At 39.8% G+C, this 26,868-nt stretch overlaps 1 protein-coding gene across 1 annotated transcript in view; it reads right to left on the reverse strand.

The window, feature by feature from the left end:
* The window catches only part of lasp1 (LIM and SH3 protein 1), a 41,381-nt gene that overhangs the window by 11,393 nt on the left and 3,120 nt on the right, over positions 1-26,868 (reverse strand). The window contains exons 2-6 of the mRNA XM_060901937.1: positions 17,000-17,094; positions 13,638-13,722; positions 4,134-4,241; positions 1,734-1,815; positions 1,496-1,584 (exon numbers count right to left, since the gene is read on the reverse strand). Coding sequence (XP_060757920.1) covers positions 1,496-1,584; positions 1,734-1,815; positions 4,134-4,241; positions 13,638-13,722; positions 17,000-17,094 — 459 coding nt within the window. The remainder of the gene's footprint in view (positions 1-1,495; positions 1,585-1,733; positions 1,816-4,133; positions 4,242-13,637; positions 13,723-16,999; positions 17,095-26,868) is intronic.

Raw genomic sequence — 26,868 nt, forward strand, 5'->3', positions numbered from 1 at the left:
AGAAAATTCTTATGACCTACACTTAAAATCTGAAAGGCAGTCTAGCTTTAATTGGCCTAATTAGCAACTCGCTAAAGAGAAATGACAAAACCAAGAAGTAACTATTGCGCAGACTGTTTAGATCTTCCAAACAAAAACAATCAAAATCCACTGAAAACTCAGTGAGGAGTAGCGATTTTTGTGAATTGTGGACGGACGACGGATGCTGCATGATGGCAATAGCTCATCGGCCTATGGCTGTGTGAGCTAATTACACCCACAGGATGCTGCTCAAGGCGGCACGGTGGTGTAGTGGTTAGCGCTGTCGCCTCACAGCAAGAAGGCCCGGGTTCGAGCCCCGTGGCCGGCGAGGGCCTTTCTGTGCGGAGTTTGCATGTTCTCCCCGTGTCCGCGTGGGTTTCCTCCGGGTGCTCCGTTTTCCCCCACAGTCCAAAGACATGCAGGTTAGGTTAACTGGTGACTCTAAATTGACCGTAGGTGTGAATGTGAGTGTGAATGGTTGTCTGTGTCCATGTGTCAGCCCTGTGATGACCTGGCGACTTGTCCAGGGTGTACCCCGCCTTTCGCCCGTAGTCAGCTGGGATAGGCTCCAGCTTGCCTGCGACCCTGTAGAAGGATAAAGCGGCTAGAGATAATGAGATGAGATGAGACATGGAACAGAAACGAAACCAGAAACTTTATTATTTATGTTCCAGAACAGAAACGCTTATTAAAAATAATGGTAACCGGTTAATACCGTTTTTTATTTCGCTCCTCAAAGTTTCTGTAGCCTATAAATAAAAAAAAAAGTCATTCTTCTCCTGCGCAAGTTTCTATGACCCGCTGGGGTTCACTTCCTGTGTGACGTTCACTGACTGAATGGAGAGAGCGGGAGGGTGGACTACTATCACGTCTCCACATCTTAAATAAGAGGTAAATATTGCAGTCTATCGTTATTCAAAAACGTCAATTTCAAACACGATATCAATATATTTGTCCACGTTAATGAGAGGCTCGCGAACATATGACGTTAACCTCTGTTAGCCTATCAATGCATAGGGCCTGACTAGCCTTTGGTAACGCACTAAATGAATTATCTTTCATTTTTGGCACTTTTTCTGTTTGTGTAGATGGGAAGACATACTGAGAATCCAAATCGCCAACATTTGAAATAATAATCGTTTTGAATTATTTCTTGTCTTATTTAATGAAGGTTGTAATAGAATTAGCCTACATTTGGCTTAAGCTGGATGAGACAGAGACATAATTTTATAGCCATTTCTTAAACAGCTGACAGGGAACGTAATTAACTGTTCCGGGAACTAAATTTTTTTGTTCTAACCGGTTCGGGAACGTCTATTTAATGGTGGAACCCAAAACCGGAAACGTTAAAATTCTGTTTCTGTTCGGAACGAACCAATAGGAAAAAAATTCTGGTTCAAAGCCCTGACTGAAAGTGTTCCGATGAGGGGGGAAAACATGGTATTTGTGCATGTGTGTGTGTGTAATACATTACCCCAGAGCTGGGTGGAGGAGCTGCAGCAGCTTGGCGCACTGGTTCTGGCTCATAATGGTAGTTCTGCGATGCAGCTGGGGGTTGATATGCTGGAGAAAAAGCAACAGAGAGAAAACAGTGTTTAACAGTTTGTAGTGTCCTAGCAATGAACACATTTTTTTTTTTTTGGGAGGGGTTTACCTAAAAGCACAAACATTCAAATTAGTAGTAACTGGTCAGGTTGAAGGGGTGTAGATACCTGGAGTTGTGCTTTGTTGCGGTGGTGGATGGTGAACGTCTCCTCCCATTTTACTCTTCTCAAAATCCTCATGATATTTAATCTACAATACACATACACATGCATATGAACAGCACCCGAATAAGTAACATACTAAGACATAGATGCTGTTAAAAGATCTTTACACATCACCATACTCCTTGAAAAAGCAGCCCAAGGTCTATATTTAAGTCTCTTTATAGCATGAACCATAATTAAGCACCAGGTTACTCGGAGCATAAAGACGAATGGAACCTTTCAAAACAGCGTTATGCTAATATTCATCTATTTAATTACCAGCTCACAGTAAGAAGCTTTGATTAGCTTTCAGCACTATTTCAGGCTTTTCTTGGAATTGCTGATGAGCTTAATATACTGGTCAAAACCCCCTAACGTGGCCACACTAAAACCTCTTCATCCTCTGCAGTCAGTGCGCCAATATTGTCGGAAGTATCTCTTCTGGAGATGATGAGATATTTCCTGCTGCTCCTAAATTGCTTAATAAGTGTCCGATATCCCTGTTTCAGCTGATCTTTCCGCGTTCTCAAATGCCACAGAGCAAAAGTAGTGCAAAAAAAGCAGGTTTATGAAATTGACCTTGGGCAGTTTATATGCATCGTGAGCAGGATTATGGTTCAGAGAGAATGAAGATCTCACATGCTTTTGTATTTATGCTAAATCAGTATATACACGTGTGTGTGTATAGCCCTATTTGGACATGATTAAATTTAGATGAAAACCTTAGAGCTTTCTTTTCAACTGGATCAGCCATGTAAATGCTTCCCTCTCTCCTCTGAGCCCAGAGTCTCTCCATATTTCCATATTACGTTCTTCTCCAATCAAGAAATCAGAACAGTATGATCTCACTGGCTGATTAAATGAGCTATTATAACGATGGTTACGTTCAAACATTGAACTTTTTTTCTAGAAAAAAAAAGGATAAATTCTAAAATCACTGTTAACTCCTTAATTAGTATCTAATTGAGACACTTCCCCTACATTGTGTACTGGCGTTAGTTCCATCCATCATCCACACTATTGCCTTTGTCATTTCCCTCCTATGGAGCACTTGCATGTGACGTCACAGCCGATCCAGATTGTGACAGACGCCATCTTGTCGGTCAAACGCCATATTTCCGCCTTCTACTTCTGGTTCTACCTTTTCTTCTGGAAAACCCTACTATATACAATTCTACTACAACGGCTGCGGCTACAAGCTCTCCCTACCTGTGCACGTTTATGTTTTTTGTGTGTATTTCTGCGTGTTGTTCGTCTGTACCGGACTTCAATATCCACTACAACCGTATGGACTTACTGGACATTGGTTTCCAGCAGAAAGTGACGGTTTGTCGCGATTTCCATCGCATGCACAACATTCCGGACGAGATAGTGAGACCAGCGGGGTCTCCGTGGATTGTTATCGGAAGCAAAGCGAAGGAGGCGGCGCCGGGAGCGGAAGCAAAAGCGAGGCTGCAGAGCCGGCCTGTTGACTAAGCTCAGAAAACAGCCACTCAAATCTCCACTGCTAAGCCTCTACCTCTCCAACGCCAGATCCATGGTAAACAAGACGGACGATTTGGAATTACAGCTGGAATTACCTTATTCTAGTCTATAATCGGCTGGTCAATGCTATACTCAACACTTAAGTGACTTACCCGTCCAATGAGGATTATTTTCTTGTTTACAAGATGCCACATCTGAGTCGCTGACAAATCCTGAATTTCTGTAAAGATAACTGTGCAGAGATTTATAAGCACGCAGTGCTTCACCACTGAACAGCGAGGAAAAGTTAATGAGGCAATTATACACGTCCGGGTATTCCACCTCTGGCAGTTCAACATCCACTGACACGGTCGTGAAAACTACGTCCGGTAAGCCATAAGGGTCACTAATCTGTAGATCGTTTATTTTAGACATATATCTAGTTATCTGTTCATTAGAAAAATGAGCCGTGTAGTCCGTCGGTTGAAATTGATCCATTCTGTACACGAGTGCAGCAGTATTCAGCTGTGTTTTTTACCGACAAGATGGAGGCTGTGTACTTTCCGGTCACGTGACTGCAAGATCTCTATACCGTCACAGCTCCACTCATCCACTGGGTGTGCAAGTGAATTTTACATTTTACCCGTATTTACGTTTACACTTTGATTTCTTCTTTGAATTGTAGAATAAATTTCTTTAAACTGTGGTTTAATAATACTCTCTAGATGTTTTCCCTCAAAGTAGTAACTAAATGCCCAAATAGTTTTGAGCCTTTCTGCTAGACACCATTTTATCTAAACATCTGATGAAGCAAGACTAAACAGTGAATTGTTTGCTTTGCAAGTTTCGCAAAACCTAAACCCTCTCACTGGAGGAAACCGTGTGTAGCCTTTGACCTACGTTGCTGATCTGGTCTTGTGTTTTCTTAATTCTCTGCATCTCTGGTGTGTCGGCTACAACGCTGAAGCCTTTTCCTTTGTTCTTCTCAAACTCCTCCTTGTAGAGCACCTGCAATATACACAGATTAGAAAAAAAAAAGCATTAGAATTTACAACAGAATGGACCGTGTGTGGTTTTTTTTTTTTTAAATCTTTATTGTACTGAGGAAAATTTTGCACTGGAAACGAAGCCTGTCTTTCAAAAACTAAAACCCCAGGAAAGCCAAAAAAGTTATGTTAGGTTAAAAACAATTCTCAAAATACCAAAATCATATGGACAGCTTATTTATTTCAACAGTTTTCTTTAAAAAAAAAAAAAGTAGTGATGTGGTAGGGATGGTAAAATTCACCGATTTAAAAAAAAAAAAAATTCACAACACGATTAGCCTGATTAAAAAGTGTGCAACAGATACAATTTGGGATGAAATCAGGAAGGGACACATCATTTAACATCTTAGGATCAGGAAAATCTGATTTATTAATCTATTATTTTTTTAGTAGAGGCTGTATGCCTTTATTATTTAGAAAACGTGACCAATCATTTTATATCTAAACTGATTCCATCCACGCTCGCTCAGTGGCCAATTCTCAAGTCTCTCGCTCCCTACCTCACTATATAGGGCACTCTATAGTGAGGACGCCATTTTGTAGTGCTGTCCGAAACGATAGTGAGTATTATTACACCCTATATAGTGCACTCAAAGTATCCCACAACGCATCACGAAAAGTAGTGTACAACCAATGGTCACTAACCAAGCAATACATCCCATCATGCATTGCGGTCGCGCTGAAAGAAATCAATTAAAAGTCTCAGATTTGATTTAATAAAAGGCAGTGGCAAAGAAGAAAGTATTCAGCCTTGATTTAAAAGAACTGAAAGATGCAGGTACTTTGTATTGATTAATGTGGGAAATACGCTCAGCATAATATGGATTTATCACAAAAATACATGTGTTATTTACCAGCTGGGAGGTCCGTATGGTGAAATACCATAACCGAGGTCTTGAAAGTACTGAGCGAGGGCCCTCTGGGCCAAGGTCAATATTCAAGGCCGAGGTCACGGTATTTCATCATACGGACCAACCTTAAGCTGGTAAATAATATATTTATTTTTTTCTTTACCAAATTCTAACAGAAAACGAGAGCGCCCGAAAGGGAAAACCGAGCCGAGCCGCCATTTTGAATCCTCATTCACGGCTGTAATGCAAATTGCTTCCTCCTCGGTATGCAAGTGCACTTCCATGGCAGGGAAAAAAAAAACCCTACATTTTGCCACCTATGTAGTCCCCTATTTATACAAAATTGAGTCATTCAGGATTCAGCCATGTTTTTGCTCGGCGTTAGCAACAGTTAGAGGTTTTTAGCTTTCTCCTGAAATGTTTATTTCTTCTTCCTCAGGGTAGTAAAACTCGCTTTCGCTGTGAACACTGTCATCATCACTATCCATGCTGTAAAATTAATGCTATTCTCCTGAGAAATGCTGGCAAAAGTTTATAAGATTTTTGATAATCTTATAAATAAATCTTATTAAAAAAAAAAAAAAAAAAGATAAACGTTGACAAAAAAAATTCTACCATGTTTGCTGTTGTTGTGAACGAGCGAGTCACCAGAGGTCCGTAACCGGGGTCAGTATCGTAGGATATGGACCCACTCGCCAGCCAATCAGAGCGCAGGATTTGATGGAAACCAGACCACGAAAAAAAATAAATGCATGTATTTATTTTGAAAATCCACCAGACAACTGATCTGGCACATTTTAATTGTGCGACCGTAATGACGTAAATACTAGTGCGACGGACTAGTGTCCGAAAGCGTTTTTTCATTTTACCAATGAGCTCACTATATAGTCCTCTATATGGAGCACTTGCATGTGACGTCACAGCCGATCCAGATTGTGACAGACGCCATCTTGTCGGTCAAACGCCATATTTCCGCCTTCTACTTCTAGTTCTACTTCTGCTTCTACCTACTATATACAATTCTACTACAACGGCTGCGGCTACAAGCTCTCCCTACCTGTGCACGTTTATGTTTTTTGTGTGTATTTTTGCGTGTTGTTCGTCTGTACCAGACTTCAATATCCACTACAACCGTATGGACTTACTGGACATTGGTTTCCAGCAGAAAATGACGGTTTGTAGCGATTTCCATCGCATGCACAACATTCCGGACGAGATAGTGAGACCAGCGGGGTCTCCGTGGATTGTTATCGGAAGCAAAGCGAAGGAGGCGGCGCCGGGAGCGGAAGCAAAAGCGAGGCTGCAGAGCCGGCCTGTTGACTAAGCTCAGAAAACAGCCACTCAAACCTCCACTGCTAAGCCTCTACCTCTCCAACGCCAGATCCATGGTAAACAAGACGGACGATTTGGAACTACCTTATTCTAGTCTATAATCGGCTGGTCAGTGCTATACTCAATATTTAAGTGACTTACCCGTCCAATGAGGATTATTTTCTTGTTTACAAGATGCCACATCTGAGTCGCTGACAAATCCTGAATTTCTGTAAAGATAACTGTCCAGAGATTTATAAGCACGCAGTGCTTCACCACTGAACAGCGAGGGAAAGTTAATGAGGTAATTATACACATCTGGGTATTCCACCTCTGGCAGTTCAACATCCACTGACACGGTCGTGAAAACTACGTCTGGTAAGCCATAAGGGTCACTAATCTGTAGATCGTTTATTTTAGACATATATCTAGTTATCTGTTCATTAGAAAAATGAGCCGTGTAGTCCGTCGGTTGAAATTGATCCATTCTGTACACGAGTGCAGCAGTATTCAGCTGTTTTTTTTACCGACAAGATGGCGGCTGTGTACTTTCCGGTCACGTGACTGCAAGATCTCTATAGTAACTCCCTATATAGGGAGTAGTGAATGAGTGAGCGATTTCAGACACAGGGTGGATCAAATGTAGAGTCAGGATTTCAAAATAAAAGTCCCTGTGGCTCACTTGCCATAGCGCCAATGGGACTTCAAAATAAATGTCCCTCCTTGAGTCACAGAGGATAAATCACAAGGGAGGAAGTGCTACCATATCAGAATCGAGTTTATTGCCAAGTACATTCTCACATACAAGGAATTTGCTTTGGTGGCTGGTGCTTGACCAGTTCAGATAAAAATATTTAAAAATACACAAAAAGTAGTTCTTAAATATAATAAGAAGAATCTAAAATATGCATATTTGAAAAAAAAAAAAAAAAGACATATTTAAGGAGTATGTGCATGGGCTGCTTTAAAGTCCAAGCTGTGCCGTATGACTCGGAATGTGCAAAAATGGGTCACAGGATGAAGATGAAGAGTCACGACATGAATATACAAGAAGATATGTGCAGTGGGTTAAATAATTAACCAAGCTGTCGTGTGTGCGCGCGAGAGAAAATGTGCAACAAAAGATCACAAAAAGAAGATACAGGACATAACCATGACTGTGCAAAATCGCCATTAGAGAGGAAGTGCATTAATCTTACAGGATGAGGGCCTGAGTTTCGCGTCATGAACCACACATCTTTTGCATCACATCACACTGAATCAAATCTTGTCAAATCGCACTGCATCACATTAGCAGTTGCTTCTTATGCATCTTTAACGTATCGCATCACTGGCAATTCATTAAGATGAAGATCGTGTTTGCCTCAGTGATTGAGACGCACATCCTTATGATGCGGATATATCCAAGAATTGTATAGAAAAATTGGTTTAACGATTTGTACTGAAGCTGAAACACTGATTAACCGCATAAACTGAACACAAAAATGTCTTGATAAACTAAATACAGAAAAAAGCAGATGACAAATTAAAGTGAGGAAAAAACCCCACCACATTTTAATAAAAGTGCTGGGACACCAGAACAGCTTCGAATTCCCTTGGCATAAATTATACACATCTCTGGAATTGTCACGAAATTTTATGTTAAATTGATGATGCAAATAAAGGAGGAAATAATGCTAAACATTGGAAGAGGTGAGGTGGCTAAGCCTGTCAGAGATAAGAGCATGGGGTTGACTTTAATTCTTTGTTATTTCAAGCAAAACTCTTATTTCTAAGAACTGGGATGACTATTGGTCAAACACATCACACCCAAAACAACATGTAAAGCCACATTTATATATGAAAACACTAAGACATGACGCCTTCTCCTTACCCAAGGGTACGTCAGATCAGCAGGAAACACTACACATACTTTGGGAACAAGCGCTGACTAAACAATCACACTTAAATTTCAGCTTGTGATTACACATTTTGAGCAGTGACCGTTCCAGCCAATGTTCCTTCTCATTTTAAGGCTGCCTAATTAAAGGGTTTGGAGAAGGGAGGGAAGAGAGAAGAAAAAAAAAAAAAGGCTGTGGTGTTTATGACACAGACTAGGCTAAACAAAGGAGAAACGAATCATTAGCCTACATTTACTCAAACTAATTTTGGTAGCAGGAGGACTGACTATTACACTAACAGATTAATAGCATAGAAAGAATAAAGAACTCGCAACAAATGCAAAATGTTAAAGAGAATAAACACCGATGTGAAGGAGTGCAACAAATAACAAGCAGATTTCAACGAGACTTCACAGACAAGCCAGAATAACCAGAGTCAGGCAGGGAGGAAATGTTGCACGAGTTTATAGAGGACCAGGAAGTGATATGGACAGGGGAATCATAGGAATGAGGATTTATGGTAATACAATGTATGATTCCCCCCCCTTCTTCATAACCCATACTCAACTACACAAAATACGGTTTGTAAATTTGTGTACTTAATTTTTTTCTCAACATTGTTTGCCAAATGTCCCCTTTAAAGGTCATAGGCAATGGTCCAAGGTGAAACGTAGAATATCAACTTTATTGTCTAGAAGGACGACCCAAAAAGCGAATTCAATCTTCCTGGTGTCTAATTTGCACCCTAAAATTGAATAAAACGGTTAAAATATACTATTTTGCCCAATTTCCAAAGGTTTGTTTACATCTCACTTATGTGCACTTTCACCGCCAGGGGACCGCTGCCGTGACGTCATTTAAGCCAAACAGACTGGGAGGAGTTCTGTGTTTACCTGTGAACCGAGCACACGTGTACAGACTTTGGTCGTGAGATGATGTGTAAAATGTCTGAAAGTGATAGCGATTTTGAAGTAGGAACTCTCCAAATTAAATATCGAGAGCTGAAACCATACATGTATGAACCTATGGCTGTTGCGAAGCAATCGGTGAATGTGGCTCACTGGTTTGACCGTGCGGCCTCGGAATCGGACAGCGACTCGGCCGACTCTGATCGCGGTGACCCCGGACCTCAACAAGACTCGCGCCTGAACGATTTATCCTGGTAGTTATGATAAATTCATACTTTTGTCGTAATACTAAATAAGAGCCCTTTTGAAGAATAATTAACCCGCCCTCCCTAGTGGATATAGGGAACGATTACTTGACAGTGCGCTGGTAGGCCACATTAGCCTGCCATCCGTGGCATGATACTATTTATAGCCTACTCTAAGTGAGGAAATATCCCTTTGTCTCATTTCCACAGTCAGTGCGTTTACATGCACATAGAGAGAATCGAATTTCTGCCGTTGCTCGACTGAAATCGAAGTTCAAAATGCCACACCTTAATTCGGCTGAAATTGAACCGAACTTGATTTCTCGGAATCGAGCTACACGACCTAGATTATGCGATTTCTGCCGAGCTACTTAGTGCATGTATACCCTATTGAGCTACGTATTTGAGCTACTTACTTCAGCACTGCCCCTTCCGGGAGTGACGAGACCACAAGCGGGAAACACAACAGCCTCAGTCGGCATGACAACGAATCATGACAACGGCATGAATCTTTTCTTTTTGTGGCATTGTTTGCACTGTTAAAATTTAGCTCACTTACTGTATCACCAAATACATCTGTACAGCTGTTGCATAGCTGTGAATTGTGTACATAAACAAGTCATTTGTATTTGTGTATATATGAGTGATTCCACGCTTATGGGTACTGAAATGGGGACATGAACTTATTTTTAAAAATTCACCTAAAACCATTTCTTTTTTTACCATCAGGTCACAAAACATGTAATCTTTAATGAATGATATGTTAAAAGATAACTTTAATTTTCTGAGATGTAATAACATATATATGTCAAAGTCAGAACGTAACAGAAGTGTTGTGGACATATATATTCTAAATTTTAACAATGTAGAATTACTTTTTGAAACATAGGAAGGTGATGTTTTAGCAAATATAATTAATAAACATGTGTAGTAGAATAAACATACACATTCTTTCAATAAGATTAACATGGTATATAGCTAGATTGTAATTAATTTGTAACAGACGCGAGATGGACAATCGTAACAGAAGTAATGTAACAGACATCATTTTGGAACTCATAGGCTTGACTTTGGCATATAAATATGTTTTTATTACATCTCAGAAAATTAAAGTTATCTTTTAACATATCATTCATTAAAGATTACATGTTTTGTGACCTGATGGTAAAAAAAAGAAATGGTTTTAGGTGAATAAGTTCATGTCCCCATAAGCGTGGAATCACTCATTTTTTTATATATATATATATATATATATATATATATATATATATATATATATATATATATATATATATATATAAATAAATAAAGTGCTGTCAAGCGATTAAAATATTTAATCGCGATTAATGTCGCGACTGTCATAGTTAACTCGTGATTAATCGCAATTTAATCGCACATTTTTGTCACATGAAAAACCATGTAATTCTCTTATCAGCATAAAAAAGTGAATGGGCTTGCTCACCGTTCGAACTACGGGGGTACTCGGGGGATCCGAGATCCCCTAAAACAGACATGAGATCCCTTGAAAACATGATTTGGGAAATGTTGGGAGGTCTCTAAAATATTGGCAAAATGATGTTTATTGACATAGCAATTGTGTGTAACGGGAAGCATTTGCATATCCGAAGTGAGCGCGTGATGGAGATCCGCGCTCTGAGACAAGCGCAAGCACCCCCCAAGGGAAAAAAAGGGACCCCCCGAAAATATCGGCATAGTTCGAACACTGGTTGTACCAATGTTTTTTTTTTTATTGCAGAGCACAACACGTCTTGTCACAGCCACTGCAAAGTGGGGCTGGAGCCGCCGATGGGAAAACAAAACCTAAGCCGAGCACCGTGGCTCTTCGGGGGAGGGCAGAGGACTCTGGCTGTGCGGGGCGGGCCGTGGCATTACAGTCTAGCTGCTATCGTTTTTCAAAGCAAAGTCTCTGTTCCAAGTTCCTGGCAGTTTCAAAAGCTTATGAAAAACCTACATCATGTCACAGAGCGTTAATCTCGCAATAAAAAAAAATTATCGCCGTTAAAATTGAGTCAAGTTAACGCGTTAATAACGCGACATTTTTGACAGCACTAATACATGTCCAACATCTGAAGAATGTCAATAAAAACAAAACAATTGAACTTTTTGTGTATTTATTAAGACACAAGTTAAATTGTAAGCAAAAAAAAAAAAAATTTTTTTGTAAGCAAAAAATGGACTTTAGAAAAATATACAATTGTGCAAAATAAGTTGTCTTACAAAACAGTGGTCTGCGCAGGACAGTTTGTAGCCATACAGTCTGTTAGAGCAAGCCTAACAGCTTGAGCACGGAACTGCCAGTGTTGCCAGATTGGGCGGTTTTAAGTGCATTTTGGCGGATTTGAACATGTTTTGGGCTGGAAAACGTCAGCAGTATCTGGCAACACTGCTGATAACTTTGTTTATACTCTTGAATAGCTCTTCTTCATGACGACAACCGGAAGTGTACCAACACGATGGGGCATGTAGCGCCACCTGTGGCTTGGGTGCACAATGTACCTCACACAATAGCTCGATTTCCTTGTGTGCATGTAGGATTGGATTTCTCTGGCACCTCTGCTGGGACCCTTTGCTCGATTACCGACAGTAGCTCGATTTGGATGTGCATATAAACGCACTGACTGATTGTACAGGATCCCTCAGGATTCTTGACTTATCAATTGCAAGCAAAAGTAAAAATGTTTACCTCCAATCTTCTTTTTGCTTGAGTGTTGCTGTTCCATTTCTTCTTTGACTGCTTGATTTTGTTTCATGCGCACAATCCACTCTCTCTGCCTCTTCCGGGGAAAAAAAAAAAACCCTCTGGCTTCACGCACACAATACACTCTTCTCTGCCTCGTCTCCTCTTTCAAAAAAAAAAAACCCAACCCTCTGGCTTCACACACACAATCCACTCTCTCTGCCTCTTCCGGGGGAAAAAAAAACCCCTCTGGCTTCACGCACACAATACACTCTTCTCTGCCTTGTCTCCTCTTTCAAAAAAAAAAAACCCAACCCTCTGGCTTCACACACACAATCCACTCTCTCTGCCTCTTCCGGAAAAAAACCCCTCTGGCTTCACACACACAATCCACTCTCTCTGCCTCATCTCATCTCTTCTGGAAAAAAAAAACAACCCTCTGGCTTCACACACACAATCCACTCTCTCTGCCTCTTCCGGAAAAAAACCCTCTGGCTTCACACACACAATCCACTCTCTCTGCCTCTTCCGGAAAAAAACCCTCTGGCTTCACACACACAATCCACTCTCTCTGCCTCGTCTCCTCTTCTGGGGAAAAAAAAAACAAAAAACAATCCTCTGGCTTCACACGCACAATCCACTCTCTCCGCCTCGTCTCCTCTTTCGGAAAAAGCCAACCCTCTCGCTCCACCTCTTCTGGAAAAAGCCAATCCACTCTCTCTGCCTCTTCTCCTCTCTTGGTAAAAGCTAAAAACTTCTTCCTGAACCGGTCCCGTTGTTACAGTTCACTGCACAACAATAAGGCATGGTTTTTCTTTGGAAATTCCTGAACGCACGTCTGCACTCAAGCCGAACGGCAATGTAAGTAAACGGAAGTGGACTCCACTCAAGCAGTTTGTTTGGCTTAAATGACGTCATGCACCGAGTGGTCACGAAAATAGTCGAACAGAAATTAGCCGCAATCCGCACCAACTTATTTTAATTATTACTTATTAACAATACTTCTTGGGACCAGAAGAAAATTACAGAGGGTTTAACATATAAAGTTTCAAATGTGCATAAAATTAAAACCATTGCCTAGGAGCTTTAAAGGTAAGAAAACAAAGTTGATCTTGAAAGAAAGCTTCGTTACAAAACAAGACAAAGGGTGTCCTTCTGGATACTAAGGTCAAAGCACAATTTTGGCTTTGGTGATACACAAGCTGTAATTTTATTGCATTTAGTTGAATGTGTTTTTATACTTGGATTATCTGTGTGTCAGAGAGAGAAGCAGGCAGACGGAGAGTGAAATGCTGAATCAGAACGAACAATGCTGAGCACAGACAGCAAAGAGAAAGAATAGATAAAAGGAATAACTGGGTTTGAAACTTCTTTTCTTTGAATAGGCTGGTTCTTTTAAGTCCAAAGGAACACAGACACAGAGAGAGAGAGAGAGAGAGAGAGAGAGAGAGAGAGAGAGAGATACCTGGCTCTGCATCTTGCTCTGCTGTTTCAAGCGGAGGTTTTCTGGAGTGTCAGCAACACTCGTGAATGACGTTTTCGGGTAGTGTCTGTAACACACACCTCAGAATTAGCCATCACTGCAAACCTGTAATCACACTTCCAGTCCCATGAAACCTTCCAGGGAACAACTTGAAATAGGCCTGAATACAGGGTGTTTCTTAAAAAAAAAAAATCTTTGAGATAAATATCCCAGAAACTACATAGTCGAGGCAAATGAAACTGAACAGGCTTAATGTTGAGCAATAAAAGATTTATTCCTCAGAATTTGAATGAGGAATTCAAAAAGGTATGTGGATTCCATGAACAATTTCACAAATTTTCAATATGCGCGCCGCCTGAGATACACACAGCCTTCCTTTTTGAGCCGTGTCCAAATCTGCATTGCAGTTGGTGCATTTTTTTTTTTTAAGAATTCTCTCAAATGTACGCTGCACAGTCTTGTTCAAGCGTACTCTAACACACAAAACGCCTTTTCTTTTCCAGTCAATGGCATTTCTATACCTAAAAAGATAAAAACAAAAAACATTCAATGTAAAATTTTGACCCGTTTCCACACGCGCTGTTAAAATTTGAGGTCAATTGAATGAGAATTGGTAAAGTTATTAGATTGTGAAATGATATCAAATTTTTTGAAAACACCCTGTATTTTCAAACTATCTACATTTCTACTCAGAGCAAATAAAACAGTCATTGGGTTAGAATTGTTAAAAAGAACATGCACACACACCTCTGTATTTCCAAACTTATCAAATGTTATAAAAGACTCAGTGCTGTTTTACTGGTAAAGGGAAGTTGTACAAAGTACTAAATGCCGGGGTGCCAATAATAGTGGTACGTGTGTTTTGGTTGAAAAAAATAATTGCTTGATGAGCAAGTTGTTTTTCTCTGAATAAATTTATTTTCAATTAAAAGTTGGATTTTTCAGTGAGATGAAGCCACTTTAGTACAAAGGATTAGGGAAGAAAAAAAAAAAAGCAGCATCTTTTGGTAATCTTTACAAGGGGTGCCAATAATTGTAGAGGGCACTAAGTTAGTTCAGTTCTTTGTTCAGTTGTCCAGGTGGGTGTGCTGGGTTGGTTGAGCCCCATCGTTTTACACAAAGTCAACAACTTCCGAGCATTTTTCATCCGAGACATGGAGAACCAAAACGGTGACATAAACCTCTATATGTCACTCGTGAGGAAATCAACAAATTGTTTTGATAAATTTGGGTACTTTTTGTTTGTGAATGTGTCTATATAATAAAAAGAAAATCACATGTTGGCTTGAAGATATGAAGTTCATCTTCTTGTGTTGAAAAACTCATTTTTTCATACAAAAAAAAAAAAATCATGGCTCTGAGTGACATATTTAAATAATACTGACTGGCTGGTGTTGGGTGGTATACTGGATATATTCCATTCAGCTAGCATATCATCATGCTAACTGAATGGAATATATCTGATATACCACGAAAAAAAGCCAGCCAATATTATTATTATTAAAATAACACACACGCATTTCTTTTGGGTGTTCAACGCATCTTTCTCTTTGAAAATTCTCTCACAATCTTGCGTATTTAATGAAGCATTATTAAATGAATTAAACGAAATCGCTCGCCAGCATGGAAGTTTTACATCTCAGACATGTGACATCGTGTTGTCTTGACAACCGTGCAATATCACAGACCATATTCTTTTCTTTTTTTGGGGGCTTTTTTCACCGTTTTATTGGATAGGACAGTGTAGAGACAGGAAATGAGAGAGACGGGAAGTGATTGGGAAATGACCTCGGGTCGAACTCGAACCCGGGTCCCTGGATTTATGGTATGGCGCCTTATCCACCTGAGCCACGACTGAATGAATGAAACCCGCTAGAAGGGAATAGCATACGTGTTATTTACCAGCTGGGAGGTCCATATCTTGAAATACCGTGACTGAGGTCTTGAAAGTACTGAGCGAGGCCCTCTGGGCCGAGGTCAGTATTCAAGGCCGAGGTCACGGTATTTCACCATACGGACCGACCTTAAGCTGGTAAATAACATTTATTTTTTTCTTTAGCAAATTCTAACAGAAAACAAGAGCGCCCGAAAGGGAAAACCGAGCCGAGCCACCATTTTGAATCCTCATTCACGGCTGTAATGCAAATTGCTTTCTCCTCGGTATACAAGTGCAATTCCATGGCAGGGGGGGAAAAAAAACCCCTACATTTTGCCACCTGTGTATTCCCCATTTATACAAATAGGAGTCATTCAGGATTCAGCCATGTTTTTGCAAGTTACAGGTTTTAGCTTTCTCCTGAAACATTTTATTTTATTTCTTCTTCCTCAGGGTAGTAAAACTCGCTTTCGCTGTGAAGACTGTCGTTATCGCTATCCATGCTGTAAAATTAATGCTATTCTCCTGAGAAATGCTGGCAAAAATTTATAAGATTTTTGATAATCTTAAATAAATCTTATTTAAAAAAAATGTTGACAAAAAAAATGCTACTATGTTGTTGTGAACGAGCGAGTCGCCAGAGGTCTGTAACCAGGGTCCGTACCGTAGGATACGGACCCGCTCGCAAGCCAATCAGAGCGCAGGATTTGGACCACAAAAAAAGTTTTTATTCTATCGAAAAAGTGCTCTGTATGTATAATAATTCCCGATATTTCACTCCAGTGATATCACTCCCAGTGCTTTCCTGCTGATTAGGCGTATGTTGTCAAAATGGCAAACAAGTTCAAAATTAAAATTTTGATTAACTTGCATATTTTGACTGGTACTGTACATAAGAGATGCAACTGAGAATCTAAAAAAAAAACCCTATGAAATTTAAACAAGAAAATCTCAAACTATTTTATTTGCATTTTCCCCCCTAAATATACTACTGTAAGGGACAGGTGCCAAAAAAAAAAAAAAAAAAGGCACTGAAACACCAATTTCAGTAGCACTTTAATACTACTCAAAAAAAAAAATAGATTGCTCCTTATATGACCAAAGCAACAAATATTCATTAAAAGATTGAAGTACAAACTATGAGCGCTGAAATTTACATAGTCATTTAAACTAAAGTCTGTAAATTGGGAGCTTTACTGACGATAAATAACCGGCTGCTCTGTGACGTCGCTACATTACCGTTCGACAGAAAATGTAAATTAAAGGACAAGAACGCACAGGCTTTCTAGACTATGGCTCGGTTCATTATACACGTCCGATTTGCTTGTCAGATACCTAGTGTGAAGAGAAATGGGGAAATTCCAACAATAAGACGACCATGTGTGTGTGTGTTTTGCCATATATCCATGTTGACACCATCAACAGGAACTGAGTCACTATCTCACGCAGACAATTTGCAGATACTTACGCATTGCAGTATGGTTTCTTATCGAAGCCTTTATAGTTCTTCATGTTTAGAGTCATCTTGCATACCTCACAGCTGAAACATCCTTTATGCCAGAACTAAGAGAGAAGTTAAAATATATTAAAAAAAGAGTCAGAAAATAAATCTATGTGCAATGAAAACATGGTTCACATCTTATTTAGCCAGATCACTGTATAGTCCTTAATGCAAGACGACTAGGTTTTAGATCAGCACTTTTCTAATTCAGCATCTCATATTCAGCGCATACGAGGAGAGTGCAATGTTACGTACACCCTGTAGTCCAGTAATGAATATACACTTAAATAATTAATTTATAACACTGATTTTGCCTGACTGAAGGTGAACATGAAAAGATGAAGATTCATATTTTCGTTTCATTAAAAGTTCAATGAAAAAAAAAAAAAAAAAAAAAGGGAACCTCCCTAATTGCAACCAGACCAAGTACCTTTAAATTTTTATTCAAGACATGGTGCAAACAGCACTTGAGTATTAACCGACTGTCATCTCTGAATACGTCCCAGTGTTAAAAACTTAACTAAAAATACTCACTGCCCAGACAAAAAAAAAAAAAAAAAAAACATGGAAATTAATTAACAGGAAGTAGTAAGACCAAGGGCCAATCTTTTCTTTTTAATGCCTGAGAAAGCACAAGCATGATTATAGTTGCCAAAAAAAAAAACCCACCCCAACAAAGAATGACCACAAAAATCATGACATTGTTTAAGAGGAGAAAATGTTTGGGGGGGTGGGAAGAAATAATCACTGGACATGAGCAATCACATGCTCTGATTGGCTACTTTACTACTAGGATATCAGCTTATATACCGTAAGTAGAGAAAAATAAAATGGTAGAGCATGTTGCTGAACCAACCAAGGACAAAATAATGACTACTTGAAAACAAAACTCCCACCCAAAAAACAAACCAAAAAACCCCCACACCACAAAATAGAGAATAAAAAGTATTTGATGATAGTTTTTTTTTTCCCCCAAGAATTATTATAACACCATTTTTCACAAATTGCTAGTCATTTTGCCAGTTGGTTTCCATTCTAAAGGGAAACTCTTTTGTCGGACGTTTTGTATAAAGTTATTTATCGAATTTGCAAAAAATTAAAATGCTTCGTTTCTCAAAATCCAGTGAATGAGTGGAATAACTGTTTTATTCTATCCACAACCTCGTCGTACATGGCGGATAGCCTACGGCGCTACACGCCTCGTCGACTATCCGCTCAAGTATAACTCGATTTCGCGGAATAACTTAAATCCACACAGAATATAGTACAGGGTACAGCTGTATTAGACATGTCCAACTTCTTGTACTGCAAAGGCTCCAAAAAGAGGTGTTTTAAGTGTGTGCAGGTGAAACATTTGTTGGATTTTGATCTTTTAAGTCACTGTTGACCCTGGGAGGGTTTAATGATAACAGAGAACAAACAAAATACCTTTTAACCTACATTCCACTTCACTGCCCATTTATGCACGGTTAACACACAGACATACCGTACGACTTTCTTTTCTTGGAATACATACCAAGTGCATGCGTGTAATATTGCGCAAAAAAAAAAAAAAAAAAATGCTTAAAGTTGCTTTTGCAACACACAACAAGAATCATGTTGTTTATGTTTACTAACAGTTTGCCTGCAGACCAGCTACACCATGAAATAAACCTGGGACTGACTGATCAACAAAACTTAATACATAAACGCAAGAGGGCGAATGCAACAACCATCACCAAAACATGTATTATGATGTAATTTGCATCCATATCCATTATCCGTCAGATTACCCAATCTGAACATGTACAAATATTTCAGTGTTAATTATTTAAATCTAAAAAACCTGAATTTGATAAAACCGTCAAAAACGGCAGCAAAGTGCAAAGCAAAAAGGAGTGCGCCTGCTCAATCAAACGAGCACCGTGTTCAGCTGTCAAATCCACGCAACCAACAAATGAAGACACAAAGATGGTTAGGAAATGATCAGTAGGCTATGGGTGAGATTTGTATTGACATTTTTAATAGGATATGGCTTTTTTGTATACATTTCTTCTGTTTTGTTTTACTGGAGTTATGACTGTTCCAAAATGGGAAAAAAAAAAAATACATAAGTCGTACCTTCAAAACTCAAAAGTAACATTTCTTTAAAATGTCTAAACCATAATGCATATTTAACAGTTATTCCACGAAATTGAGTCGTACGTGAGCTGATAGCCGATGAGGCGCGCAGCACAGTCAGCTATAAGCCATGTACGACGAGTGGAATAACTTAATTTATCAACACTCACTGGATCTTCGTACAAAACGTCCGACAATCATTTCCGCTTAGAATGTAAACAAACCGGCAAAACAGCAACAATTTGTGAAAAATGCTATAATAATAATAATAATGTTTTTACTATCAAATACTTTCATTGCATATTGTTTTTTTTTGTATTCTGGGGGTTTTGTTTCTGAGCAAAGTTTTTATTTCGTCCTTGGTTGGTTCAGCAAAGCACGCCGCCATTTTGTTTTTCTCTACTCACGGTATATAAGGTGATAGCCTTGTAGTAGAGTAACCAATCATAGCACATGATTGGTCATGTTCAGTGAAGGTGGATAGAATAATGTACATTATATCCTTCGTCAAGAAATTCCCGTGCAGGGCTTGGCCAAGGATGGCTCACGTGACATAAAATAGTTCCACCATTGATTAAGCAATGCATCTCGTGATGTTCCAAAAAAGAAGGAAAAAACAAAACAAAAAACCCCAACATGGTGCGAGTCAGTCATGGTATATCCTGGATATTCCATGAACTGACGTCACAATTTCAAGCTACACAGCCGACTCAAGTCATAGCTGTAGCTCCGTGAGCATTCGTGTGTGTAGATCTACACATGATCATGCCTAGCGAGGCAGGTGATAGCATGGTACATTGCACACGCGCAGGTTGAAAGCCGCTCCGACGTAAACAAACATGACTGCCTCCAGTGAGTTTATGCTAAGATTCAATCTTAACCCTTTTAGTTCTGAATTTTTTGATGAGGGATATAAATCAAATATGCCATGCACTGAGCAGCACCGGTTGAAATTATGGATTCTTTGAGGTGACTGGCATAGTACTATTTTTCTGAGGGGTGCCTCAGAGAATCCATAATTTCAGCCGGAGCCTCTCAGTGCATGGTATATTTGATTACTATACGAGGGGGGAGTCAAAAAGTTCTAAGACAAATTGAAAAAAAAAAAAAATCTTTGTGAAAATAAAGCTCTCGCTCTATGTATCCATTTAAGTCTAAACTGCAAGCGGTGTTTCCATCGGAGAATTCCTTCTTTGTAGAATTCTGGGGGATGTCTTTCGCACCAGGTCACAACCTGCTTCTTTGCCTCGTCTAAGGACTGAAATCGAGTTCCTTTCAAATGTTCTCAGTTTTGGGAAAAGGAAAAAAAAAATCGGATGGAGATAGATCAGGGCTGTAAGGAGGGTGTGGAAGAATTTCCCATCAAAATTCACATAAGATAGCCCTAACGGTCTTTGCCGAGTGTGCCGGTGCGTTATGATGGAAAAGGATTTGGCGGTGCAACTTTCTTTTGCATTTTTTGGCCAGTGCAGTCTTTTGCTTTCGCAAAACTCCTTCATAATAGCTAGCGGTTACTGTTCTCTGTCCTTCGAGAAAATCAATTTGGATTATTCCTTCAGAATCCCAGAAAACTGTCGCCATAACCTTTTGAATGGACCTCACGGCTTTAAACTTCACAGGCCCAACTGTTCCTCTTGGTAGCCATTATTTTGACTGAATTTTGCTTTCTGGGTCGTATTGGCAAATCCAGGTTTCATCTCCAGTGACACACTGTTAAAAAAAAAAAAATTGGTTTAATTTGCTTCAATTCTGGTCAAAGTGCTAAAGAATGGTCAGATCTTTGAGCAACGCTTTCGGGACCCAACGAGCTGAAAGCTTACTCAGACCAACATCTGTCAGAATTGAAAAAGCTGAACCATGCGAGATTTCAACTTCACTGGCGATTGCATCGACAGTGATTCGGCGATCTTCTTCCACCAGATTCCACACGAGCTTGACTTTTTTTTTCATTTTTTACAATGGAAGGTCTTCTTTCCCTTGGGTCGTCTTTGAGCTCTTCCCTATCCTCCTTAAATTGCTTAATCCAAGCATAAACAAACAGCTCTAGATGAAGAGTCCCCATAAACCTGCTGCAAAGCTTCAATAATTTTAATGGGTTTCCATTCAAGTTTGGTTAAAAATTTGATGTTTGCTCTGATTTCAAAATTGTTCATTTCGGAGGGTTGAAAAACCTGATCAAATAAAACCTAACACAGCTCAAGGCTTGACAAAGATAGAATGATAAAACTTGCCAAAACTGTTCGAGACGCATCTTAACATGTTTTAGCTATTAAAAATCAGACACCTTTTGAAATTATAACATCTGCCTTAGAACTTTTTGACAACCGATCATAAACACCTTAACCCCACTGAACACTTTCTGGACAAACCAGAAAGCCGAGTGCACCTCAGACCTCCGTGTCTGACTTCACAAAGGTTCTTGTAGCTGAATGAACACAAAGCCCTACAGCCACGCTCCAAAATCTAGTGGAAAGCCTCCTCAGAAGAGTGAGGGTTATAACAGCAGCAAAGGGGGACTACACGTAGAATGAGATGATCAACAAGGACGCACGAGTGTGATAGACGGGTGTTAAAGCTTTTGGTCATACGGTGTACATTCTTCACTCTATTAATCTTGCCTAATGCGAGGGTATAGATGCATTAACACACCACTCCAGTGCGTATCTATAGTTTACACCTCACTATAAAAAAAAAAAAGCTACTCCTCCTCAGATCGTGGGCTTCTGTGGTGGAGCTAAAGTGATACCTCACTGCCGAATATGAACTTTAATTGTGATCTATAAGATTGTCTGCTGGTTTTATTTGGGGAATAGGGAAAACTCTCCTACAAGAAGGTGGTTCCAAATTTCACTCGCTATTTAAATGGATACATTTGTGGACACGTAACTTTAAAGTTATGTGGGTGGCTCAGTAGAAGCTGGTCTGGCGTCTACGTCCATAACGTAACGTGCAATTATGTGAACCACTGGTAAACTACAGGTCAGCGAACCCTTTAGATTGAGCAAGTGACTGAAAGACCTTTTACTAAATCACAGCTAAAGGTCACTTGCAAAAGGTCACCATCTGTCCCATACGGTTTCTTTATTTTGGTGACGTTATTAACATTAAATAAGTCAGACAGTTGTTCAAGGCAGCTGATGAGACTCAAGTTCTTTAAAATGATTTCTTCAGAAAACAAAAGCATCATTTAACCTTTAACGGTATACGTGGAGCAAGGTTTTCTGCTAGATCTCCAAAATACACCCGAGCATCATATATGATGAGGGTGGGGGTCAGTTGTAACATTTAGGTCCTTGCAAGTTTTTTTTTTAGCAGCTTTTTGGCAGATACACCGAGAGGCCGATATCAAACTTCTGCTATTTGCTTTAATTTTTTTTTATTTTAGTCTTTATACTAACACTTGTGAAACAAAATGTGCTCATTAGTACTAAATAATGCTTCTAAGACAATTCATGAACAAGTGCCTTCTTACTATTTTGAAAATAGATCTAGTTCAGACAAAATTGGTCACCAAAACACTACAAGCGCTGATGTTGCTCACAGCTTGGTGACGCTTGTAAGAGATGAAGCGAGTATAATTGATGACATCTCATCTCATTATCTGTAGCCGCTTTATCCTGTTCTACAGGGTCGCAGGCAAGCTGGAGCCTATCCCAGCTGACTACGGGTGAAAGGCGGGGTACACCCTGGACAAGTTGCCAGGTCATCACAGGGCTGACACGTAGACACAGACAACCATTCACACTCACATTCACACCTACGGTCAATTTAGAGTCACCAGTTACCCTAACCTGCATGTCTTTGGACTGTAGGGGAAACCGGAGCACCCGGAGGAAACCCACGCGGACACGGGGAGAACATGCAAACTCCGCACAGAAAGGCCCTCGCAGGCCACGGGGCTCAAACCCAGAACCTTCTTGCTGTGAGGCGACAGTGCTAACCACTACACCACCGTGCCGCCCTAATTGACGACATGTATAGTATATATGCTACTATATTTACTGTATGGACGTAGCATCAGAAAATTTTATTTATAAGCAGTAGCCACATGTACCCATAGGGTACTTTTTTTTCCCCTTTAAGTTTGCAATTTCAAATTGCACGTTAAGAAGTTTAATGGAAACCCACCTAGTGTGGCTCGTATACTATACACACTATAGAAAAATAGGTCTCACAATTTTGCAACTGATGACATAGCTCACATACACACGTGTCAACATTTTTTGAAAAAGCTAAGCCTTCCCGACAACACGTTTTCAGTGTTCGTATCAATGTGGATAGAAAGGCAAAAACAAGAAAAGGCAAATTTTTGGTTTTACCCGTGAACGAGACCAGAATCTGTATTAAACAAGCTTAAAATTGTTTTGCATGTGTCTCATGTTCCCTAACCTCTGTAATACTTATTTGCAATTAAATAATCTCTTACTCCTTCTACATCACCACTGAGTAATCCTATGTGGGAGGCTTTTTGCCTCTTAACTGCACTTTCTCCTTAAGAGAGATTCCAGTACTCATGATTCATGATTATTCTGGCCAAAGCCATTCTGAAAGAGAGAACGATTGATCTTTAAAGTCCATTACACACATCACCTAGAGCTTTAAGTCTGTGTAAGAATAAATGAATGAATAGAAAATACTGTAGCGGAAAAGTTTGTTCATTTTCAAAATAAGATGTTCTAACTACACACGTCTAATCCATTTCTTTCACCTAGATGACAAATGGAAAGAAAACCCTACTGAACAAAGGTTCTTGAAATATTTTATTACTGGCTCGAGACATTACACCTTCTGCACACCATCTGAGAGTCCCTTAATAGTCATTAATTTGGAAAAAAAACCCAACTTTTTTTTCCCGTGCAAGGTAGGTAGGTAACTTTGTTGAAGACCATATCAACACCTGGGGCTGTTACATGCATTTTTAATGCAAAGTCATTGTGTCAACATGTATGAAGTAGTAATTTATTCATGTTTGTGCTTTTGTGAGAAGTCATCAATTCACACAAAATTCAGCTGATGCTTTCTTTTGAATTTAGCAACCTTCCTGACAGACTAGTTGGAAGTTTATTTTATTTATTATATAGACACGAGTGTTTTACTGGGAAATACACCACTCATATTTCATATGAAGTACATCTGGACATTGAGTAACATCTCAATATCCTCATTCGGGAGCAAATCGATGAATTATTCTGATAAACTTGGGGACTTTTTGTTTGTGAATGTCTCTGTATAATAAAAAGAAAATTACACGGTGTCTCGAAGACATGAAGTTCTTGTGCTGAAAAACTCAAGTATTTCATACGAAATACATCGCAGATCTGAGTGACATATTTAAATAATACTGGCTGGCTTTTCAGATGCGTTCCATTCAGCTAGCATGATACTGAATGAGTCGAAGAGGAGTTCAATATTATGCTAGCTAAACGGATTATATCTGATACATCATGAAAAAAGCCATTATTATTATTATAATAATAATAAATACACATTCCTTTTGGGTGTTCAACACGTCTTTGTCTTTCAAACTCTTCTGAACTTAACAAAGCAAACCTGGCGGCCATGTTCGTTTACAAACTGTCCCAGTCGCTCGCTAGCATGGAAGTTTTACATCTCCGATGCGTGACGTCGTGTTGTCTTGACAACCGTGCAATATCATAAACCATATTCAACGCTCATTCTCCACCGAGTAGAGTGATGTAATACACGTAGGATAAGCGATATGCTAACAATACTGCATGCTATCGAACCAAATGAATGAAACCCGCTAGACTGGAATAGAACGCGTTTTTATCCCATCGAAAAAGTGTGCTGTGTGTGTGTGTGTATATATTTTCCTGATATTTCACTCTGATGACATCACTCCCAACATTTTCCTGCTGACTAGATGTCAAAATGGCGAACTGGTTCAAAATCCTTCTGATTAACTTGCGTGTGTGGGTGGGTGGGTGGGTGGATGGATGTGTCTATATAATACAAAGAACATTACACGGTGGCACGAAGATATGAAGTTTATCTTCTTGTGTTGAAAAATATTTCACTCATATCTTTGCACCACTATATAATATCCTCTCTCTCGCATCTCAAAAAACAAAACAAAACTGGACATTGACATCCTGTACAATCTCCCATTTCTGATTAACAGAGCAAAGAGTTTTTGACTGAAGGATACACAGCTACTTGGAGCCACGCTATCTGGCTGTAGTCTTTTCCCAGTCACACAGTCAAATTATTGCAAATGGCCTATGACTACAACAGCAGCTTTTCATAAATTAGGTGTAAATGTACTGCTCTATTTGCATATACAAAAACAAAAAAAGTAGCGCATGATTTATACAATTTTTCTTTTTCGTATATTGTGAGTACTAACGGCAAAGCAAACAATATAAAGGTAGAAGAGAAATCAGACAGGAGTTTGGTCACATCTTGAAATCAATACAAATCATGTGAAAGATAATAACTTGACAACAGAAGCATATTGGAGCATTAATCTAGAGCGGGGGTTCTCTGCGAAACATATCCAGAGGTCCAGGACCTAAAAAAAAAAAAAAAACAACCTTAGGTGCTGGAAATCACAGTGCTACAGGATTAAAAAAAAAAAAAAAAAAAATTATATTTAGTGATCCAAGCAGCAAAGTCAACTCAGACCTCATGCTGTTCTCGAGTGCCTTCAATACCATCCAGCCTCTTATGCTTCAGGACAAACTGAACAGGATGCGAGTGGACCCTTGCCTGGTCACCTGGATCGCCAGCTACCTTACCGACAGGCCGCAGTACGTCAGGCTGAAGGACATCACTTCTGACATGGTGATTAGCAGCACCGGAGCACCCCAGGGCTGGGTGCTGGCCCCTCTTCTCTTCACCCTGTACACCGTGGACTTCTGATACAACTCCGAGATGCATCACATTCAGAAGTTCGCCGATGAGACAGCCATACTGGGGTGTATCAGGGACGACAGAGAGGAGGAGTATAGGAGCCTGGTGAGGGACTTTGCCGTTTGGTGCAATAGGAACCATCTGCAGCTCAACACCTCGAAGACCAAGGAGCTGGTCATTGACTTTGGGAGGTCCAGACTAAGGTCACGACCAGTTCTGATTGAGGTGGAGGCTGTGAATTCCTACAAGTACCTCGGGCTGTGTCTGGACAGCAAGCTGGACTGGACTTGCAACACCAACCACCTGTACAGGAAGGTACAGAACAGGCTGTACTTCCTGAGGAGGCTGCGGTCCTTTAAAGTGCATATCACGGGTAAATTCAGGAGCAATATCAATGCAATTCTCCTATTTTATATTAAACTTTGGTCAAATATTGGTCACATTTTGCACAGTTTTTTTTTTTTTTTTATCTTGCGCAATACCAGAAAAATTCAGTTGAAATCAAGCCATTTGAGGCAAATTGGTCCGCCTCTGAAAAAACTTGCCGTTTGGATTTCCCGGCAAACATTGATTTTTGTGACGTCACGTGTGGGACGCCTCCCTCTGAATCCTACGTCAGAGTTGGTTTGTTTATGAGAAAACGACCTGGTGGTTTTCTGCAAATTTCTTCAATGTTATCACGTAATTATTAAAATGGTTAACAGATGTATCGTAGGAGGGTGTAGCAACAACAATCTTGATGGGATTAGTACTCATCGTTTTCCACAAGACCAGACAATGAGAGAGAAATGGGAGCGCTTCGTGCGAGGCACCCGGAAGCTGAGCCGAGAAAAAGACCAAGAAAATCAGCAATTCACAAGTTG

This window comes from Neoarius graeffei, chromosome 20 (assembly GCF_027579695.1).
Source record: "Neoarius graeffei isolate fNeoGra1 chromosome 20, fNeoGra1.pri, whole genome shotgun sequence".
Taxonomy (NCBI): Eukaryota; Metazoa; Chordata; class Actinopteri; order Siluriformes; family Ariidae; genus Neoarius; species Neoarius graeffei.